Genomic DNA, 16,088 nt, shown 5'->3' with positions numbered 1-16,088 from the left:
AAAGTATTTATGCATGTTAATAACTATATATTCAACTCTATTTCTTCCGGATTAACAACGTTCTGTTTTGAAGCGGCAACAAAGGCAATATTACCTTCCAATTGACTTTCAGCTTCGGTCTCAATCCGCATTTCCTTCTCCAATTTTCTTTTGAGTTTCAACATGTCCTTGTAGCTCTCCTTATTACCATTTCTTACTTCAAACTCGTCCCATTTTTCCCATAGAAGACCATTCCTTCCTGGTGGTAGGAGCTGGGCACCGTATTTGAAGAGTTCTCTTGCTCTCTCGATTTCCCCAAGAACCGCTTCTGTTCTTGCAAAGTCCACAACGAATTTCATTACTTGAGAATTAGGTAAAGATTGGATGCATTCTTCATACAATTTCCGTGATTCTTCGTTACCCAACAGTGCTTTTGCTTTAGAGATGCACATTTGCCACAAGGTTATCTTGTCTTCCAGATTGGCTGTCTTTCTGGCGCCTTGCAAGAGGATTTCACAACATCTATTTAGCAGACCACATTGCTCCTCAAAATCACTGTACAAAAGGAAAATAGTTTTACAATCAATTCTTCCATTGGTCAAGTTCTCTAGTGCCTGATCGAACAAATCTCTGATTTGCTCTTTTGCAAGGGGACTGTCTTCAGCGGTCCCTTCTGTCAAGTACAGATCCCATATCTCAAGTTGTGTTTCTGGTGGGAAAGTTCCAATTGCACGTTCGTAAACTTGGAAACTAGAAAGCTCTTCCCTATGTTCTTGCAAGAAATGTGCGTAGTTTATGAACACCATCGGTGTCGCCACCTTTAACGCAATCATTTGTTCATAAAGTGCAATGGTCTTTTCGGTGTACTCTGAAGAATCATAAGAAAGAGACTCTGTAAAATCCAAGTATAACAACCAGAGTTTCAAAGAGGTGAAAACCACAGCCTGCGCGGGTACTTTCTTGTCTCCTTCTTTGAATCTATCCACTAATAGCTCAGGATTCTCAGGAACTTGCAAAGCGTCTTCCATCAGCTTAATGGCAAATTCTATTGAAAAGCTTTCCAATTCATGTTCAGCCCATGTTGTCCATAGCTCCTCAAGGTCTTGTAGGTATGGATAAGGTACTCTGAGTCCTCGATCATAAACTTCGCGAGCACTATCGAAATCTCCTGCTTCCCAATAAAGCTCCGCGTAAGCACACCATAGCTTGCCGAGAGAACCGGGAATGTTAACTCTATAAGGATCGATGGTCAGTATAGCGTGCGAGTATACATCACACTTTCCAGCAGCCGCGGGAAACAGAGTCGCTCTCTCCGACCAATTGCTAACCAAATTGGGATTTCTCCTGATCTTAATATCATTGAGCCGTATCTCATACGACTCAATAAGACCTTGAAGCCGACTCAGATGACTTTCAACTTGCTGTTCCCAATCACCGATGACTTGTGAGTTATTTTTTAACTCCTGCAGAACGATGTCGATAAATGCTTTCTCATAGTTCAGGTATGTGCTATAGAGCACAGAAAATTCCTGGACACTCTGAGTCCTGGCCAAAGAATCTTCCAACACGTGAACTATCTTATCGTGTTGCGCTGACTTGATGTAGAATTTGACAAGTGTTACTTTCAATTCGACCCAGTTCTCAGGGAATACTCCGGCCAACTCGGTGATAAATTGTTCGTACGCTTCTCTTTTATTCAGGGATTCCAATGACTCAAGGTACAGGAGATTAGTAGAGTACGGGAGCGTTGACTGAGGTCCATTGCCATAAAACTTGCGGTATGCTGTATAGAGAAAGTCATGATCACCCGTTTGTGCTATTCGAATCACATTCAAGGGTCTCTGTTCGCTTGGACATACATCCAAGTATCTCTTCAGGATAAGCGATGTCCACAGATCTAATTCATGATTCCCCTCATCAGTTTTTTCAAATAGTCCTTTGTAAATGAGGATACTCAATTCCTCGAAAATATCATCATATTCCGTTTCCTCATTGCGAGTCAATGGGGACAAAGTCTCGTCAATGAATCGCAGTACTTTCTCCCAAACACGCCCATGACCGTCTCTCGGAAGTCTCTTGAGCGAAATGTCGAATGCCATCCTGATATATTTCAGATCCAATTGACCTATTGCAAACTCCAAAAACATTATGCACAAGTCTTCACAATTCTTAGCACAATAAGATAGGCTTCGTATGAATAGTTCCATAATATCTGTATATTCCACACTTTTCCCACATCTTTGGAGCAACCACTGTATATAATCCTCCCAAATTTCCATATCACTTTGAAACTGGCGACAGAACCGTTCGTAAAGCCAAACAATATGGCTATCAGGTCTCCCATCCTCCTTCCAGCTATCCAAGTACCTTCTCCATGTAACTACACTCTGCGGAGTCCGTTGCAATTCGTATTCAAACGCTAAATCGTCCTCATCAGCCACATATCGACTAATATCATCCATTAGCACACTTATGCCCTTTTACAAGCCCAATTCGTCCAATCTTTAAAGCTGTCCTGCTCATCGACTAGACACTACAAATTTCAATCGCCTTGTTACCCAGCTTATGCTGCTTGGTTGCAAGCTTAGGGACCGGGGGCCTTTAAACATACAAGAAGTTGATTCATGACGAGAGATGTTAGATGGTTAAATGGGCCATTGGGGGTTCTAAGGAGGTTGAAAGCAGTTAGGATTGAGCAATCAGTATGTCTGGCACAAGAGAACAGGTCTTCCCTACGCGTATGACGCTAGGGTTGATGAAAACGAAGCTAAAAGGTGCAAACCAGGGTTATTCGCTGTTAAAACGTAAGTCTGAGGCTTTGACCAAGCGGTTTCGTGATATTACGAAGCGAATTGATGATGCCAAGCAAAAGATGGGTCGTGTTATGCAAACTGCCGCGTTTTCGTTAGCAGAAGTCTCGTACGCAACAGGTGAGAACATAGGATACCAAGTGCAAGAAAGTGTTTCTAATGCTAGATTCAAGGTTAAAGCTCGCCAAGAGAATGTTAGTGGTGTTTACCTACCACAATTCGAGTCGTATATTGATGCCAATATCAATGATTTCAAATTGACGGGTCTGGGACGTGGTGGTCAACAAGTCCAGCGTGCCAAGGAGATTTACTCCAAAGCTGTGGAGACCTTGGTGGAATTGGCTTCATTACAGACCGCATTTATCATCCTGGATGAAGTTATCAAAGTGACAAATAGAAGAGTCAATGCTATTGAGCATGTCATTATCCCAAGAACCGAGAACACCATTGCTTACATCAACAGTGAATTGGATGAATTGGACAGAGAAGAGTTTTATAGATTGAAGAAGGTGCAAGAGAAGAAACAGCTCGAGACAGCTCGATTAGATGCTGAGATGAAAGAGGCGAAATTGGCTAAGCAACAACAGCAAGAAGGATCACACAATGAAGTGAATAAAGACGATGACACTGCGGCTGATGCCCAATCTGCAACGGTCGTAGAAGAACAAGAGGAAGATGTCATATTTTAGTTGTATAGACCGTTTAAGCATTATATCACTCATCTTGTCCAATCTAGATGTCGACGGAAAAAGTTGTCTTATTCATCAAGTTTTCAGTGAATATTTCTTAGCGCTGATGAGCATACCACAGAGCTTCTGAGAGCGACAGTACATATAATCAGGGTAGTTTAAGATCATTCACGGAGTTCTACTAAAAACACTGTCAAGAGTGAAATGACAAGATGAGATCGAGACTGTTCGTGTTCATATCTTTGGTGTGCTTGTGTGTTGCAATTGGCTCAAATGATGTCAGGATTCTTGAAATTGGTAAGGGCGAGAGGATTGAGGTGAGAGAGTCTGAGAAGGGATTGTTGAAGAGAAGAGGTGTAGGATTTATTGATGTCACAGATCATCTAAACTGGCCCTGGAGTAAAAATGTTGACGATGAGCATGATCTGCCGAGTTACAATTACCCCAAACAGACGTCAGAGGTTGATTCTTTCGAAAACTTGAGTACCTTGATTGACAAGGATGAGATGTATATGAATCTGGCAAATTTTTGCAGTTTCTTCACCAGATACTACAAATCCCCCAGTGGATATGAATCAGCCTTATGGCTCTCAGAGATTATACACAATATTACTGATGTGATACCGAAAGGTGCTGTTGAAATTGAGCATTTTGACCACAAGAAATGGAGACAATTCTCGATTATAGTGAGAATACCAGGGCACAAAACTCCAGAAAATTTGGTTGTCATGGGGTCTCATCTCGATTCGTTGAATTTAATATTTCCGTCATGGATAGCCACCCCTGGTGCAGATGACAATGGATCGGGAACTGTGACCAACTTAGAGGCTTTGAGAGTCTATGCCAAACATATTGCTGATGGTAATTTCCCCGACAATACCGTTGAGTTCCATTTTTACTCTGCGGAAGAAGGTGGGCTATTGGGTTCAATGGATGTTTTCTCATCTTACAAAGAACAAGAAAAACTAGTAGTGGCCATGATACAACAGGATATGACAGGTTATGTTCGCAATAAGCGTGACGAACACATTGGACTTGTCACTGATTTTACAGACCCAGCCCTTGTTGACTTTATGAAAGTGATAATAAACTCATATGCTTCGATACCATATAGAGAAACGACTTGCGGCTATGCGTGCAGCGATCACGGTAGTGCCATGAAGAATGGGTTTCCCGCTGCCTTCATCTTAGAATCCGAATACAACAAGACAAACCAGTACATCCATACAACGATGGACACTCTCGATCGTTTAAGCTTCGACCATATGGCAGAACACGCCAAAGTTACCTTGGGTGCCGTTCTAGAATTAGCTAACTGGGAATTCATGAGGCTAACGTAGCCATATTATTTACAAGTACATTAGGAATTTGATAAATACTTACAAAATGCACCACTTCAAAAATGCAATCATTTTCTAGCGTCTTTACCTCTTGGTCTATCCCTAACCTTCATTCTATTCTGATTCTTACCCCTTCTAGTCTTGAAACCCTTGGCTAATTGACCCCATGGAGACATGGACAATTTCTTGGACTTAGATTTACCACGACCACCACCGTGAGGATGGTCACATTTATTCATGGCCACACCTCTCACGGTGGGTCTGATACCGAGCCATCTAGATCTACCAGCTTTACCCAGAGATCTGTTTTGGTGGTCAATATTGGAGACTATACCGATAGTGGCACATGCTTCTAGCGACACATAACGATGTTCACCACTTTGCAAACGCACAATAGCTTTCTTCTTTTCTGGAGTCTTGGAAATAATACGAGCATAAGTACCAGCTGCACGGCAAAATTTGGCAGGCCCAACAGGAGTGATACCGACGTTGTGGACAATACTACCAATAGGAATCATGGAGATTGGCAGGCAGTTACCCCTTTGCGCAGTCCTCACACTCAGAATAGCAGGATCAACTTTACCACCCATTTCACGTAACAAATCTTCAGGAATACCTTGTCTGTAAGATTCGACAACATCTCCAGCTCTCAAACCATCACATGCGATAATATACGATAGTTTCCCCGTCTGGTTATTCTTCAGCAAAGCAATGTGAGAAGTTCTACCAGGGTCGTACTCAATCCTTTGCACAGTTTGTTGACCCGGATCCGTACGTGTAAAATCCACTAATCTAATACGTCTCTTATGTCCACCACCTCTATGACGCACAGTAATTCTACCAGAATGATTTCTACCACCTTTACCCCTCTTGGCCTCCGTCAGAGCTCTCACGGGTCTTCCCTTGTACAAATACGGATAGATAGGTGTTCTCCACCATCTTAAACCTGGCGAAACTGGTTTCAATTTCTTCATCTGTGTAATTTCCTTCGACAATTTCCTCCTCCTTCTAATCAGTTCATCCTGTTTCTCCAATGTTGCAATATCCGTATCATTTGGAATAATCTTCAACATCTGTGGCGATACAAACCCCGTTTCCCCATCAGCAGCAGCATTTTGTTCGATCCTCTGCAAAAGTCCACTCCGGGAACTGAAAAATCTGTGCAGTCCGACCACAGAAGTGGCCCTCTGACGAACCAGAGCAGGAGGGATAACACAATTCCTCAATAGAATCAACATCGGCCTTTTAAACCTGCTAAATTCCCACTCTTAGCCTTGTCAAGACCTCTCTTCAATAGTTGATGAAAAAAAAAAGTCCTTACCCGAAAGTGGTGAAAAAATCAAGCTATAAAAGACGGAAAATTTTCAAGTTCAATGCTCATCGCTCCTCCTCACTACTGCAAAGAAGCCCAGTAGCTTCTCGTAGTATGAACCAATGTTCAAGAACAGTTGTTCTTGACGGACAGAATTTATTTTGTTCTTCCCAGTTTAATCGAAATTTCACAGATTTTAGAATGATGACAAGTTGTCGCCCCAAGCGGATCGACCAATCTAGATTGAAATGACTGATCAAAGCAACATTAGCCAAACACTGAAAATTCTGATCCTAATTATCTATGTGCAAAATTTCTTTGAGAACTGGGATGTTCGAAATTGTTGATTCTATTCGATAGCATTGGGCCACTATTTAAGTTCCCTTTTTCTTTAATGATGATTGTAGAAATACATTTCCATGCTAATCATGAATCGGAGGTGGTCTATGTACTTTTCTCCTAAGATTAAAACAATACCAACTGAATCACACAAAGGGTCTTGTTCTTGACGTAAAAATAAACCACTTTTTTCGTGTCGAAGATCAAGTAAGAGAATGAAAGTGAAGTTCACTTTTGACCTGGCATATACAAGTGTAAGAGGTCAATGGATGCTGAAAAAGTCCCTGGACCACTGGTGATCGCTATACCTGCATCAGAGCGAGTCAATGTACTGCTCTTGATAGCTATTTGGCTATGGCAAACTATCTTGAAATTCCTATCGTCATACCAGTTGGACGTGTCGACCCTTGTACAGACCAGAAACCCCAATGAGGTTGTGCTTCCGTTGAATCAGTTGCAAATGCAGAGACTTTCGAGAAAATTTGCCATTAGGATTTCTAAAATTGTTGTACCTTTACTTGTCGTTAGTATGATCTGTCAACAATGGGCCGAAACTAATGACTTCGCACATTTACTTGTGTCAATAATACCATTGGTTGAATTTGCCATCATAATTGGTTCCATTATCCAAAAATGTCAGATAATTGCGTACTGTGTCAAGAGGATCTTATTGATAGAACCCACTCCAAGGTCCATGAGAAATGTCTACATCTTAATCTCAGATACGCTCACTTCATTTACAAAACCATTGATTGATTTTTCACTGCATATGACAGCGCTTGTACTGAGCAAAGACGCTGTATGGACCCATTTCGACCTTCTCGTGTCGCTATTTCCATTAGAGATCAGAATATGGCAGTGTCTGAGAGAATTTTACCTGACAAAAGATAGATCAATGCTGGTAAACGCATTAAAATACTGTTCCGGTATACCGATTGTGGTCAGCGTTTGGTACACTAGGGTCGCACCAGACATTCAAAATTTCAACACGGTTTACTGGTTTCAATGCCTAAATTCGTGCTTCACATTATTTTGGGATGTCAAGATGGATTGGAGATGTAACTCACTGCTGCAAATACGGAAAAATCACAAGTCGACGAACAGTGTGATTTTTCCCAAGTTTATTTATTACATCGGGTTTCTCACTGATTTTACTATAAAATTTTGGTGGATCTGGGTCATGAAAACACCAAACCATATGCTTTTCTTCCAAAGCGAATTACAATACCTCGAAGTGCTTAGAAGATCAATTTGGGTCATATTCAAATTGGAATCCGAATATGTAATGACAAGAAATTTAGTTACGGAGAAATAAAAAACCATCAACTTTCACCTTCTTCTCTTGTTAGCGTTTGCCTTGTATTGATTGGCCTTTCTCTCGTTTTTGGTCAAGTATCTAAACTTCTTCTTCTTTTGTTTAGGCTTATCGTCCTTATCGGCCATCCCCAAAAATTTGGCATATTTACCTGCTCTCGATATACTTTGAGTAAGGATCTTTTCGCTCTCACTGAGGTTGACGTTGTTCACCTTGGCCAAGTATGCAAAATTATCATTAGGTTCCAGTGTTTCCACACTAACCGATGAATCATCCGTGTAAACTGTCTTCAAAATGGGTTTCACCGAAGGTTCCGTACTCTCATCATCACCATCATCTGAAAAACCTTCCCACTCTTCCTCCTTGTCCTCTACTTCCTCATCATCGCTCACTGCAAGGTCCAGACCTTTCTTGAAATCATGTAAACGTTCCTCAAGCTGTCTCTTCCGCTCATCCCTCATATTTTTCCTCTCCTCAATTCGGGTCAATCGGTCTTGCTCCTGATTGAACTCCCGAGCCTTCTTTTGTCTTTGCAACTTACGCTTATGGAACCCAGTCAAATACTCTAACCGATCATCCTTATTGAACGCAACTTCATCTGTACCAAATTTTTTCAGCTTCTTATTAGCATACTTCTTCCCCTGTGTTAAGATCTGCCTATTTGAACGAGATGGCGGCATTATGAACACTACTCAATGGCTCGATACCAGATGAGATGAGATGAGATGAGCCGAGATGAGCTATTAGCCAAATTTTTCAGTATGGACTCATTGAAAAATTACCTGCAAAATCGGGTAAACTGGACGCGTTAGTATAAAAACCACTGATCTAGCTTAAACTGACACTTTGAAGCACTTAGATGAGTCCTGTAACGAGATGGCTAACAATATTCATGGTTTAGGACACAGTGGAAGCGATGGGTTTCGCTCAGAACTTGTGCGGGCTTTGTACAATATACCTGTTGTGACTAGGTATCTTATCTCAGCGGTCGTGGTTGTGAAAGTTATAACTCGTCTATTTGTGACTCCCAATAATTATGTGTATTACAAATTTAGTGATATGCTGAAATACGCGCAGTTTTGGAGACCTTTCACATCGTCGATTATGTTGCACCCCGAACCAATGGCTGCCATGTTGGAATTTTATACCTTGTATTCGAGATCTTCGCAGCTTGAATTGCGCCGTCAGAGACTGGATTATGTATTTTACATGGTTTTTTGCATCATTGTGATGTCTTTGATGGTTCCTTTATGGTATGGAAGCTCTAACACTGTTATTCTGACAAGCGGGTTTATCACATGTCTCACGTATTCGTGGTCTTTAGACCACCTTAATGTGAACGTTATGGTTTACGGACTGTTCCCAATTCGGGGCAAGTTTTTCCCACTGATCCAATTGCTCATTGACTTTTTATTCTTTGGTCAATGGTTCCCGATCACCGTTATGGGGTTCCTCACGGCATACCTATACTGTTGCCTCGATACTGGGACTCTAGGACCACTCTACGGTTGGGCAACAGGAGCGTCAGAATACTACGGGATCTCCCCTAACGGGAAGTTTGGTGCACCCCAATGGCTGCACAGGCTATTGCAAGCTTCGCGCAATCCTTCCTCAGTGATTTCGGCAAGATCAGGAGGCCGCAAGCTTGGATTTAAGGACCAGGAAACGACCATACCAACGACTGTTACGACAACTTCTGCTTCAAGAAACTCATCAACGGCTGCTCAACGTCGCGCAAAGACTTCAATCTTCCCAGGATCTGGTCAAAGACTCGGGAACTAACCCAATCACACTCTGACTGCACTTCAAGAGGTAATGACCTTTAACAGGCCTGATTCATTGAGCTTATTGAGTCAACGTTGTCTTGATCGAATTCTTCAAAGCTTTTCGCCTTGTCGGTATTTGTCCCCTTTACTCCGCGAAATGGGAATGACTCGAATAAATCGATTTGCGTGACTACCAGGGTCCCTGAAGAGTATATAAAGGCCTTGCCTGGTTGGAAGGTTGGTTTGTGGATCTGTGGTTTTCGTAGAAGATCAAGACAGCTGGGATGAAAACTTACCGTGGACGTCTTATGCAATTACCCTTAACTAGAAGAATGTCTTCGAGCTCGCAGAGATTTCCCATCTTGCAAAGATTTCCTTTTGAGACGCAAAATGGTGAACACTATTGGGCTTATAAAGATAACGAAGCTCATAGGAGCACAAGAGCGAATTATAAGGGTGATACCTTTTCCCAGCAGTCGAAGTTGCCCTCTCTGGGAGTCCCCGAATTGGAGCAGACTATAAGCAAGTATTTGCAAACGATCAAACCTTATTGTAGTGAATCATCGGAATATGCAAGACAAGAATTGTTATGTAAGGATTTTGTTGATAATTTGGGACCCGTTTTGCAAAAAAGATTAGTTGAATTTGCTTCAAACAAGAGAAATTGGATGTCTGAATTATGGGATAATCAAGCATATTTGGAGTATAACGATCCCGTTACACCTTATGTGTCGTATTTTTATTCTCATAAACCTTTGCCTACAAGCCACAGGTCTATTGATTCGGATCCATTGTTGAAAGCTACTGCTATCGTTGTTACTGTCTCACGGATCATCGAATCTTTGAAGGATGAATCTCTTCCTGCAGAGATTGTCAAGGATTCCCCCTTTTGTATGAACAGTTTCCATCTAATGTTTAACACAAGTCGTTTGCCAGGTTTGCCTCAGGATAATCGCGATACGAACGTTTTTTACTCGATCTACGAGAACAACTATATTGTTGTCGCATACAAGGGTAATTTTTATAAACTTATCACTCATGATCCTCATACTGCCAAGCCCCTGGAGCCTAATGCCATCTGGACTCAGTTTTATTCTATCGTGAACGAAAAGAGTGCCCATCTTAACATCGAGACAAATTCTGGTGTTGGTCTATTGACGACTCTTGCGCGTGACCAGTGGCGCAGTGCGTACAGAGATCTTGTTAAGAACCCTCTGTCGAAGGAATCCCTAGAGGTTATTCACAAGGCTGCTTATTTGGTTGCGTTGGATGATTCTATCCCTGTGACACTTGAAGAAAAATCGAGGAACTTGTGGCATGGGAATGGGTTCAACCGGTACTTTGACAAATCTTTACAGTTTATCGTTGCACAAAATGGTTCGTCTGGCTGCATGAACGAGCATTCGAAGATGGATGGTACGCCTACTTGCTTCTTGAATGACTATGTGTGTCGGCAAATCTCAAAGTTGAATCCAGAAACGTTTACAAAAGCAGTGCATAGAAGCGCGAAAGAACATGAAGTAACTCACTTGCCCTTCCTAATTACACCTGCGGTGAAAGAGTGGATTAACGTTGCGCAAGATTCCTTCAATGCAGAGATTCTTCAACACGATCTGCGTGTTTGGCATTACAACAGATTGGGTAAGAAATTCATCAAGAAGAATGGTATGTCACCGGATGCCTTCATTCAGCAGGTAATTCAACTCGCGGTGTACAAATATTTGGGTAAACAGTTGCCCACTTATGAAGCAGCTTCCACTAGAAGATTCTTTAAGGGACGTACCGAGGCAGGTAGACCAGTATCTGAACCATCCCACGATTTTGTCACCGCATGGGAGAACCCTAAATCTTCAACAAGTGAAAAGGTTTCACTGTTGAAGAAATCGGCCAAGTTCCATTCTGACTACTTGAAAGCTGCCGCAGCAGGCCAAGGTGTGGATCGTCATTTCTTTGGTCTAAAGAATATGCTGACCTCAACTGACTCAGTACCACCTTTGTTCACAGATTCCTTATTCAACTACTCTTCCACTTGGTTAATCTCAACCTCACAACTATCTTCCGAGATGTTTGACGGGTACGGATGGTCTCAAGTCAACGATAATGGGTTCGGTCTCGCTTACATGTTGAACAACGATTGGTTACACATTAACATCGTCAACAAGCCACTAGCCAGTGGTTTAAGTGTAGACAGGCTACACTACTATTTAAATGTGGCAGCAGATGAGATTCACGATGCGTTGATCGCAGAAGAAGGGCTCAAGGCCAAATTATAATGCTCAGCTTCCATTTAACTATATATCTTTTTATGATTTATGCTTGATAATGAAAATAAAAAATCACACTTAACAAGAACTCCACAGCGATGCTGGTTGAAGAGATCAATAAAAAGACTTATGATCCAAGCGTTTATTACACTTCATTAGACTCACAGACTTCGTCTCATGCCAGAAGTAAAGTGAGCAAATCACTTGGGTCATCTCGTTCAAGCAAGAGAGTTAATTATTCATTGGCTGATCTGGAGAACAAACTATACACACAGAAGCAGGATGCAGCAGACGATTCCAACCAGTCTAGGGACTCAACCATACTAGATAAGTTCACTCAACAAGAGATTATCCAATCGAAGAAACGATATATGGAGCTTGATACAGAGAATCAGAAGGAACTAGTAGACGTCCCCTCTCTTCTAAGTGCTATTACGGGTATCAATAGAAACAAGATTGACACGGGCAACAGTAATCCTTCCTCAGTCAGACAAAAGAATAAGATTGAGATCCCCAAGACTATTCACCTCTCCTACAGATCGACAAAGCCTCCCGTGCCCAAGAGAAAGAACACGAATAGAGTAGTGGCCTTGAAAAAGACTCTCTCCTCACGAAGGCCGTTACAAAGCTACCTAGAGACTCTGGACCAAGTGAATAAGAGTATTATCTACCATAATGTGGCGAACAAGAAGTATTTCAAAGTGCTACCAGTGATCACCATTTGTTCCGTGTGCGGTGGCTACGATAGTATCTCAAGTTGTGTACAATGTGGTAACAAGATCTGCTCGTTAAGATGCTTCAATTTACACAATGAGACTAGATGTATCCATCGTTGATCATTAATTTTTTTTGGATTCGCTTAAGCAAATTGAAATTTCAAATCTACGCTCTTCTTGATGAAGGTTGATTGACGGCAGTAACACTGGGATGAGCGATCATGATGTCGATAATGGGATTCAATTAAACAAACCGTATGCAGATGTGGAGAAGAATCCCTTGGATCAGGTTTCTTTTACGGCCTTCTGCCTTGGAATCGTGCTAGGAATTTTTCTAGGGTCACTGATGATTATCAAATTGAAGAATTTCAATTTTTACATTATTTCTTTATGCATATTCCATTTTCTTGAGTACTATATTACAGCGAGATATGACTCTAGTAAAGTCAATTTGGACTCCTTTTTGCTCAATAATGGTTCAGCATATCTAATATGTCATATAATAGCCATTATAGAGACTCTGGTCGAGTACGTTTATGAACCCGACTTCAAAGCTGACAATGAATCAGCATTTTCAAAAACTGTCGTAAGGTTGGGTTACTTATGTATGTTTGTGGGCCAATTTGTGAGATCTTTAGCGATGGCTACCGCAGGTAGTTCCTTCTCGCACATAGTGCAACAGGAAAGACAGTCCGACCATGTTCTGGTGAAACATGGAATATACAGTTGGTCAAGGCATCCAAGTTATTTTGGGTTTTTTTACTGGGCCGTCGGCAGTCAAATGATTTTACTTAATCCAGTCTCCTTCGTACTGTTTTCAGTCATACTATGGAGATTTTTCAATCAGAGAATAAAGGTTGAGGAAGCCTATTTAATCAGGTTCTTTGGCGATGAGTACATCCAGTATAAAAGCCAAATTCCTGTGAGAATTCCTTTCATTAAATAATACATACGTAATGATTTGCTTTGTTAACGGTCGTTTAGTCGGACGTCAAGTCTATAAAATCGTCGGAATGTGTGGAGCTTGCGGGGGCATCCGACACCGAAACGCCTAATGTTTGAGCATTGGCTCCGTTTCCATTATCAATGTTGTTGCCATTAATTGTGTGTTGTGAGTTGCTCGAAAGTTGTCTCTTTTGCGGTAAATGATTCATGTACGGCTTCTTAGGTATGAATGGGGATACGATCGGCCTCTTTCCTCTTGAATATGGAGGAATATAGACGAAGCTATGGCTCGTGTCGCTGGAATTGTCACGATCCGACCTATTGTATAACTTTGATGCCGGTGGCAATGGTGGTAGTTTTGGAGCATCAGTTGAAGGCTGATCTGTATCATTTGTTCCGCTTTCATTAGGCGAATTGCCACCGTTGGTGTGCAGTAGGGGAGGTAATGAATTTTCCGATGTTGGCGGAACCACAACCTGCCCTGTTAGACCTAAGATGGAATTAGCTGAACTATCGGTTGGTCGTCGTAGGACTGGCGGTGTATTATTATGAGGCGGCAGACTTGAATCTGACGCTCTTGATGACTGCTCATTATTATTATTGAAACTACCGCTCACTGAAGGGTAATATGAGTTCCTAGCACTTGACATGGGAGTTGGTGAGGCGGGATCAGCTTCACGCAAAGATGTATCTTGATCTGAATGGCTATTTTGGAGAGGCGTTTTTCCTAGTATATTAGGAACCTCTTGATGACGATTTACGTAATTGATGCTGTTCTCTTGAGGGCCATGGTTTTTTGTTGCCGCTGTAGGTGTATTGGCTTCTCTTATCTTTGGATCAAGAGTTTGTCCCGAGTCACTGGTGCTACTGTCCATGTACGATCCACTAGACGGTACAGGACCGGAAGGCACAGATCCCGACTGTTGCTGATTGTCATTTCCATTGACCTCACCCATGTCAGTTGTCTCGTCTTCCGCGTCACTATCAAGTGAGATCACTACTGGTTCATTTGGTGTCGCTGACCTCGAGTCCCCCTGAAGAAGCCTTGATAAGGGCAAGTCACTTTCTTCATCATCATCGTTATATTCTTTCTTCACTGTCGTTTCTGTCGACTTATTTGTTTCCTTCTGGACTGGCTTCTCTTCCGTGAGCGGTTTCCATGAACCGTCGGTAGATATGTCCACTTGTTCAACATCTTCATTAGAGTTTTTTAAAATTTCATCAACATATTCACATATAGCCAAGTCTTTCAAAGAGATGCTTATCTGGCAAACAGGGCACTGCCACGTTGGAATTTGCATCTGCGAACAAATGTACCAAAGAGCATCGTAGCACTGCAAGTGCTTACACATTACGGATTTAATGGGATATTTCATCCGGGTGTAGGAGACAGGACACTGGAGAGTCATGACTGTATTAGTCGTTATCAGGTCGTCCTCTTCCTCGCTTAAGCACCGCTTGATATAGCTCAGAGTTGCAGCTTTTATTATCTTTGGACGTGCCAGGACCTCGGCAAGTAATTCTTCTGGTGTGACTTGCTCTACGATGTAGCAATATATGTAATACTCACTTTTAGTGAAAGCATAAACAACCTCTAAAACGTTCATTTGCGGAGAAGGCCGCAGGTATGGAGTTAAATCGGCAGGCTTTGCTGTTCCAGGTTTGTTCTTCAGTCCCCTCACGTTATCCTTCACTTGGACATTATTGAATCGTATTTCGTTGGGATGAGGAAATTGTATCGGTTCACCTGCCGTTGTCGGTGTGCCAGTGAGCTCCCCACACAGTAGATATAGCTTGTATTTCTTGTCAGACTCCAACAAAGCCCAGTCAGCCTTAGTGAGCTTGAACTTTGCCACACAGGCACCTCTGACATTCGTTATGTTGATCTTCTGTGCAGTCTCTGGGATCATTTTCTTCATCTTATAGAATGGAGTTGGTTTGAAGTATAAAGACGGCTGCTTAGGCACCTTCGACCTCAGCGCTTGTGATTTTGCTACCTCACTGGGCCACGCTGGGTTTGGATGATCTGCATAGCCTGGCGAAACCGTGGTTGCCGCTGGCTGTTGGAGTGTGCTCACGGGCTGATGGCCTGTAGCAACTGGGTGATTGTAAACGCCAGTTCGTAGGGTCATCCAGACATCCTCATAACTAGGCAGAGTCTCCCCCAGCTTGACTTTATCTATCAGTAGTCGCACCGTCTTGGGTCGCCATGGGTCCACATATCCTATAGTGCATGAGTTCCTCACATAACTCCTTATGCGTTCCTGTAGCTCTGCCTTCCGTCCTGCTATCGTTTGTCCCAGTGATCGGCACACAGCCTTGAGTTCAGGTACCCTTAAAGTCTCCATCTGTACAATAACCTCCTGTATTTCATGATGCAGGCCTCTGCCTGTAGCACTTGCTGCGTTTGCCGTCATCAAAATCGGATTCCGTCTCTCGATCGCGAACCACTGTTTATAGGAATCTTCCCACAGCTAATCTGAGCTTCAACAAGCTGATAAATGGGCTCAAATCCTATATAATGAACATCATGCTAATGGATCCATGTACTATTACTGGACTTCTAACTGTTAATAGCATAAATTCCTGTTACCCGGATCTGGTGAAGCTTCT

General features: G+C 42.3%; 11 protein-coding genes across 11 annotated transcripts; 7 read left to right on the top strand and 4 right to left on the bottom strand.

The window, feature by feature from the left end:
* Nucleotides 1-23: 23 nt before the first annotated feature.
* On the bottom strand, nucleotides 24-2,441 carry SYF1 (mRNA splicing protein SYF1; the record flags this gene model as incomplete). The annotated part of the gene is made up of 1 exon (XM_003678878.1): nucleotides 24-2,441. The coding sequence occupies one exon, from the start codon at nucleotides 2,439-2,441 to the stop codon at nucleotides 24-26; it is 2,418 nt and encodes an 805-aa protein (XP_003678926.1).
* A 242-nt stretch (nucleotides 2,442-2,683) lies between these two features.
* Nucleotides 2,684-3,478, top strand: VMA8 (H(+)-transporting V1 sector ATPase subunit D; the record flags this gene model as incomplete). The annotated part of the gene is made up of 1 exon (XM_003678877.1): nucleotides 2,684-3,478. The coding sequence occupies one exon, from the start codon at nucleotides 2,684-2,686 to the stop codon at nucleotides 3,476-3,478; it is 795 nt and encodes a 264-aa protein (XP_003678925.1).
* Nucleotides 3,479-3,690: 212 nt separating this feature from the next.
* TDEL0A03810 (putative aminopeptidase) lies at nucleotides 3,691-4,818 on the top strand (the record flags this gene model as incomplete). The annotated part of the gene is made up of 1 exon (XM_003678876.1): nucleotides 3,691-4,818. The coding sequence occupies one exon, from the start codon at nucleotides 3,691-3,693 to the stop codon at nucleotides 4,816-4,818; it is 1,128 nt and encodes a 375-aa protein (XP_003678924.1).
* Nucleotides 4,819-4,886: 68 nt separating this feature from the next.
* RML2 (mitochondrial 54S ribosomal protein uL2m) lies at nucleotides 4,887-6,056 on the bottom strand (the record flags this gene model as incomplete). Its single annotated transcript, XM_003678875.1, has 1 exon — nucleotides 4,887-6,056. The coding sequence occupies one exon, from the start codon at nucleotides 6,054-6,056 to the stop codon at nucleotides 4,887-4,889; it is 1,170 nt and encodes a 389-aa protein (XP_003678923.1).
* A 678-nt stretch (nucleotides 6,057-6,734) lies between these two features.
* Nucleotides 6,735-7,784, top strand: ERD1 (Erd1p; the record flags this gene model as incomplete). Its single annotated transcript, XM_003678874.1, has 1 exon — nucleotides 6,735-7,784. The coding sequence occupies one exon, from the start codon at nucleotides 6,735-6,737 to the stop codon at nucleotides 7,782-7,784; it is 1,050 nt and encodes a 349-aa protein (XP_003678922.1).
* Nucleotides 7,785-7,798: 14 nt separating this feature from the next.
* RRP17 (rRNA-processing protein RRP17) lies at nucleotides 7,799-8,464 on the bottom strand (the record flags this gene model as incomplete). Its single annotated transcript, XM_003678873.1, has 1 exon — nucleotides 7,799-8,464. The coding sequence occupies one exon, from the start codon at nucleotides 8,462-8,464 to the stop codon at nucleotides 7,799-7,801; it is 666 nt and encodes a 221-aa protein (XP_003678921.1).
* Nucleotides 8,465-8,660: 196 nt separating this feature from the next.
* DFM1 (Dfm1p) lies at nucleotides 8,661-9,566 on the top strand (the record flags this gene model as incomplete). Its single annotated transcript, XM_003678872.1, has 1 exon — nucleotides 8,661-9,566. One exon carries the CDS (start codon nucleotides 8,661-8,663, stop codon nucleotides 9,564-9,566), a length of 906 nt encoding a protein of 301 aa, XP_003678920.1.
* A 268-nt stretch (nucleotides 9,567-9,834) lies between these two features.
* CAT2 (carnitine O-acetyltransferase CAT2) lies at nucleotides 9,835-11,823 on the top strand (the record flags this gene model as incomplete). The annotated part of the gene is made up of 1 exon (XM_003678871.1): nucleotides 9,835-11,823. The coding sequence occupies one exon, from the start codon at nucleotides 9,835-9,837 to the stop codon at nucleotides 11,821-11,823; it is 1,989 nt and encodes a 662-aa protein (XP_003678919.1).
* Nucleotides 11,824-11,912: 89 nt separating this feature from the next.
* Nucleotides 11,913-12,650, top strand: VPS71 (Vps71p; the record flags this gene model as incomplete). Its single annotated transcript, XM_003678870.1, has 1 exon — nucleotides 11,913-12,650. One exon carries the CDS (start codon nucleotides 11,913-11,915, stop codon nucleotides 12,648-12,650), a length of 738 nt encoding a protein of 245 aa, XP_003678918.1.
* A 91-nt stretch (nucleotides 12,651-12,741) lies between these two features.
* On the top strand, nucleotides 12,742-13,476 carry STE14 (protein-S-isoprenylcysteine carboxyl O-methyltransferase; the record flags this gene model as incomplete). The annotated part of the gene is made up of 1 exon (XM_003678869.1): nucleotides 12,742-13,476. One exon carries the CDS (start codon nucleotides 12,742-12,744, stop codon nucleotides 13,474-13,476), a length of 735 nt encoding a protein of 244 aa, XP_003678917.1.
* A 34-nt stretch (nucleotides 13,477-13,510) lies between these two features.
* On the bottom strand, nucleotides 13,511-15,892 carry TDEL0A03730 (Siz/PIAS RING finger protein; the record flags this gene model as incomplete). Its single annotated transcript, XM_003678868.1, has 1 exon — nucleotides 13,511-15,892. One exon carries the CDS (start codon nucleotides 15,890-15,892, stop codon nucleotides 13,511-13,513), a length of 2,382 nt encoding a protein of 793 aa, XP_003678916.1.
* Nucleotides 15,893-16,088: the final 196 nt, after the last annotated feature.

The sequence above is a fragment of the Torulaspora delbrueckii genome, chromosome 1 (assembly GCF_000243375.1).
Source record: "Torulaspora delbrueckii CBS 1146 chromosome 1, complete genome".
Taxonomy (NCBI): domain Eukaryota; kingdom Fungi; phylum Ascomycota; class Saccharomycetes; order Saccharomycetales; family Saccharomycetaceae; genus Torulaspora; species Torulaspora delbrueckii.
This window is presented reverse-complemented; position numbering and strand designations above follow the sequence as displayed.